General features: G+C 49.5%; 1 protein-coding gene across 1 annotated transcript in view; it reads left to right on the top strand.

Moving 5' to 3' along the window:
* The window catches only part of LOC127915539 (uncharacterized), a 110,746-nt gene extending 109,792 nt beyond the window's left edge, over positions 1-954 (top strand). The window contains exon 7 of the mRNA XM_052495713.1: positions 666-954. Within this exon, the coding sequence (XP_052351673.1) occupies positions 666-954 (289 nt within the window). The remainder of the gene's footprint in view (positions 1-665) is intronic.
* The last annotated feature ends 2,478 nt before the right edge of the window (positions 955-3,432 follow it).

The raw sequence follows: 3,432 nt of genomic DNA, 5'->3' as shown, positions 1-3,432 counted from the left end.
CTCAGACCCTCTCAGACACACTCAGACCCTCTCAGACCCACTCAGACCCTCTCAGACCCACTCAGACCCTCTCAGACACACTCAGACCCTCTCAGACCCTCTCAGACCCTCTCAGACCCTCTCAGACCCTCTCAGACCCTCTCAGACCCTCTCAGACACACTCAGACCCTCTCAGACCCTCTCAGACCCTCCCAGACCCACTCAGACCCTCTCAGACCCACTCAGACCCTCTCAGACCCTCTCAGACACACTCAGACCCTCTCAGACCCACTCAGACCCTCTCAGACCCACTCAGACCCTCTCAGACCCTCTCAGACACACTCAGACCCTCTCAGACCCACTCAGACCCTCTCAGACCCTCTCAGACCCTCTCAGACCCTCCCAGATACACTCAGACCCTCTCAGACCCTCTCAGACCCTCCCAGACACACTCAGACCCTCTCAGACCCTCTCAGACCCACTCAGACCCTCTCAGACCCACTCAGACCCTCTCAGACCCTGTAAGACCCACTCAAATCCTCCCAGATCCTCCCAGACCCTCTCAGTTCCACTCAGACCCTCTCAGTTCCTCTCAGACCCTCTCAGACCCTCTCAGACCCTCCCAGACCCACTCAGACCCTCTCAGACGAACTCAGACCCTCTCAGACCCTCTCAGACCCTCCCAGACCCACTCAGACCCTCTCAGACCCTCTCAGACCCTCCCAGACCCTCTCAGACCCTCTCAGACACACTCAGTTCCTCTCAGACCCTCTCAGATCCTCTCAGACCCAGACCCTCTCAGACCCCAGACCCACTCAGACCCTCTCCCCTCCCAGACCCTGTAAGACCCACTCAGATCCTCCCAGACCCACTCAGAACCTCTCAGACCCACTCAGACCCTCTCAGACCCTCCCAGACCCTGTAAGACCCACTCAGATCCTCCCAGACCCACTCAGACCCTCTCAGACCCTGTAAGACCCACTCAGATCCTCCCAGATCCTCCCAGACCCTCTCAGTTCCACTCAGACCCTCTCAGTTCCTCTCAGACCCTCTCAGACACTCTCAGACCCACTCAGACCCTCTCAGACCCTCTCAGACCCTCCCAGACCCACTCAGACCCTCTCAGACCCACTCAGACCCTCTCAGACCCTGTAAGTCCCACTCAGATCCTCCCAGACACACTCAGTTCCACTCAGACCCTCTCAGACCCACTCAGACCCTCTCAGACCTACTCAGACCCTCCCAGACCCTCTCAGACCCACTCAGACCCTCTCAGACCAACTCAGACCCTCTCAGACACACTCAGTTCCACTCAGACCATCTCAGACCCTCTCAGACCCTCTCAGACCCTCTCAGACCCTCTCAGACCCACTCAGACCCTCTCAGACACACTCAGACCCACTCAGACCCTCTCAGACCCTCTCAGACCCACTCAGACCCTCTCAGACCCACTCAGACCCTCTCAGACACACTCAGTTCCACTCAGACCCTCTCAGACCCTCCCAGACCCACTCAGACCCTCTCAGACCCACTCAGACCCTCTCAGACCCTCTCAGACACACTCAGACCCTCTCAGACCCACTCAGACCCTCTCAGACCCACTCAGACCCTCTCAGACCCTCTCAGACCCTCTCAGACCACTCAGACCCTCTCAGACCCACTCAACCCTCTCAGACCCACTCAGACCCTCTCAGACCCTCTCAGACCCTCTCAGACCCTCTCAGACCCTCTCAGACCCACCTCTCTTTCGCTCCTCTCACTTTTGCGCTTGTTGGTGCGTTCCCACTTTCTGTCTCTCTCTTGCACTTTTCTCTCTGTCCCTGAGAAGAATACGGTCAACAGAAAAAAAAGGGAGAAATGGGATCCACTAGCGACCGTTCGGAACAACCGCACCAAGGTCAACTAATAATGGAATGGAAACGATGCAAAGAGTAAGGAATCTAACACTGAAGGGACAGTGGTGTAGGTATGGGTATAACTGACGGAGGCTCGCGACTAATATTTAACACCATGCTAATTGTGTAAAAAATTACAGTGGGCACATAATTAAAACATTCTAGAAATCACCTCGGTAGTTTTGGCACTATACGGTAATTTGCGCATGGCTACGGAAGCCTATCGCTTGGGTATACAAATTTCAAGTTATAAGGCCATCATTTCATTAACTTTACTGTGGGAACGGTGATATGTTGATATGCTTCAGTTTGCTGCCATTATGACTGAATCAGTTATATGAATCAGTTATATGAATCAGTTTGCTGCCATTATGACTGAATCAGTTATATGAATCAGTTATATCAATCAGTTTGCTGCCATTATGACTGAATCAGTTATATGAATCAGTTATATCAATCAGTTTGCTGCCATTATGACTGAATCAGTTATATGAATCAGTTTGCTGCCATTATGACTGAATCAGTTATATGAATCAGTTTGCTGCCATTATGACTGAATCAGTTATATGAATCAGTTTGCTGCCATTATGACTGAATCAGTTATATGAATCAGTTATATGAATCAGTTATATGAATCAGTTATATGAATCAGTTATATGAATCAGTTTGCTGCCATTATGACTGGCTTCACATTCGTCTCCAGCGATTATAAGGTCAAGTAGATCTGAAACAACTATAATTTATATTTACAATCCCCCTCATTCAAACAGATCCCTCATTAACCTGGCTGTTCTCAACAGCTCTTATCCATTGAGTGAATGACAGTGCAGGGAGCAAAGTATATATATATATATGCCATTTAGCCAAAGTGTTATTTCTATTGGGGAAAAGGAAAGGCGATGTTGAACTATGAGGGAATAATTAATAATATAATAATTATGTCCAGGTCAGAATACAGTGTCTGTAGACACACCCCCAAGCCACAACTTCATTTATTTGATCTCCACCCCCAATGAATAGCGTGGTGAAAAGCATGCTGATCTCTTGCTGATCTCAGGTTGATCTCATGCTGATCTCAGGTTGATCTCATGCTGATCTCAGGTTGATCTCATGCTGATCTCATGCTGATCTCAGGTTGATCTCATGCTGATCTCATGCTGATCTCAGGTTGATCTCATGCTGATCTCATGCTGATCTCAGGCTGATCTCATGCTGATCTCATGCTGATCTCAGGCTGATCTCATGCTGATCTCAGGTTGATCTCATGCTGATCTCAGGTTGATCTCATGCTGATCTCATGCTGATCTCAGGTTGATCTCATGCTGATCTCAGGTTGATCTCATGCTGATCTCATGCTGATCTCATGCTGATCTCAGGTTGATCTCATGCTGATCTCAGGCTGATCTCATGCTGATCTCATGCTGATCTCATGCTGATCTCAGGTTGATCTCATGCTGATCTCATGCTGATCTCAGGTTGATCTCATGCTGATCTCAGGTTGATCTCATGCTGATCTCATGCTGATCTCATGCTGATCTCAGGTTGATCTCATGCTGAT

Source organism: Oncorhynchus keta, chromosome 35, assembly GCF_023373465.1.
Source record: "Oncorhynchus keta strain PuntledgeMale-10-30-2019 chromosome 35, Oket_V2, whole genome shotgun sequence".
In the NCBI taxonomy this organism is placed as follows: domain Eukaryota; kingdom Metazoa; phylum Chordata; class Actinopteri; order Salmoniformes; family Salmonidae; genus Oncorhynchus; species Oncorhynchus keta.
Note: the sequence above shows the minus strand (reverse complement) of the source record. Positions and strands in the feature narration are given on the sequence as shown.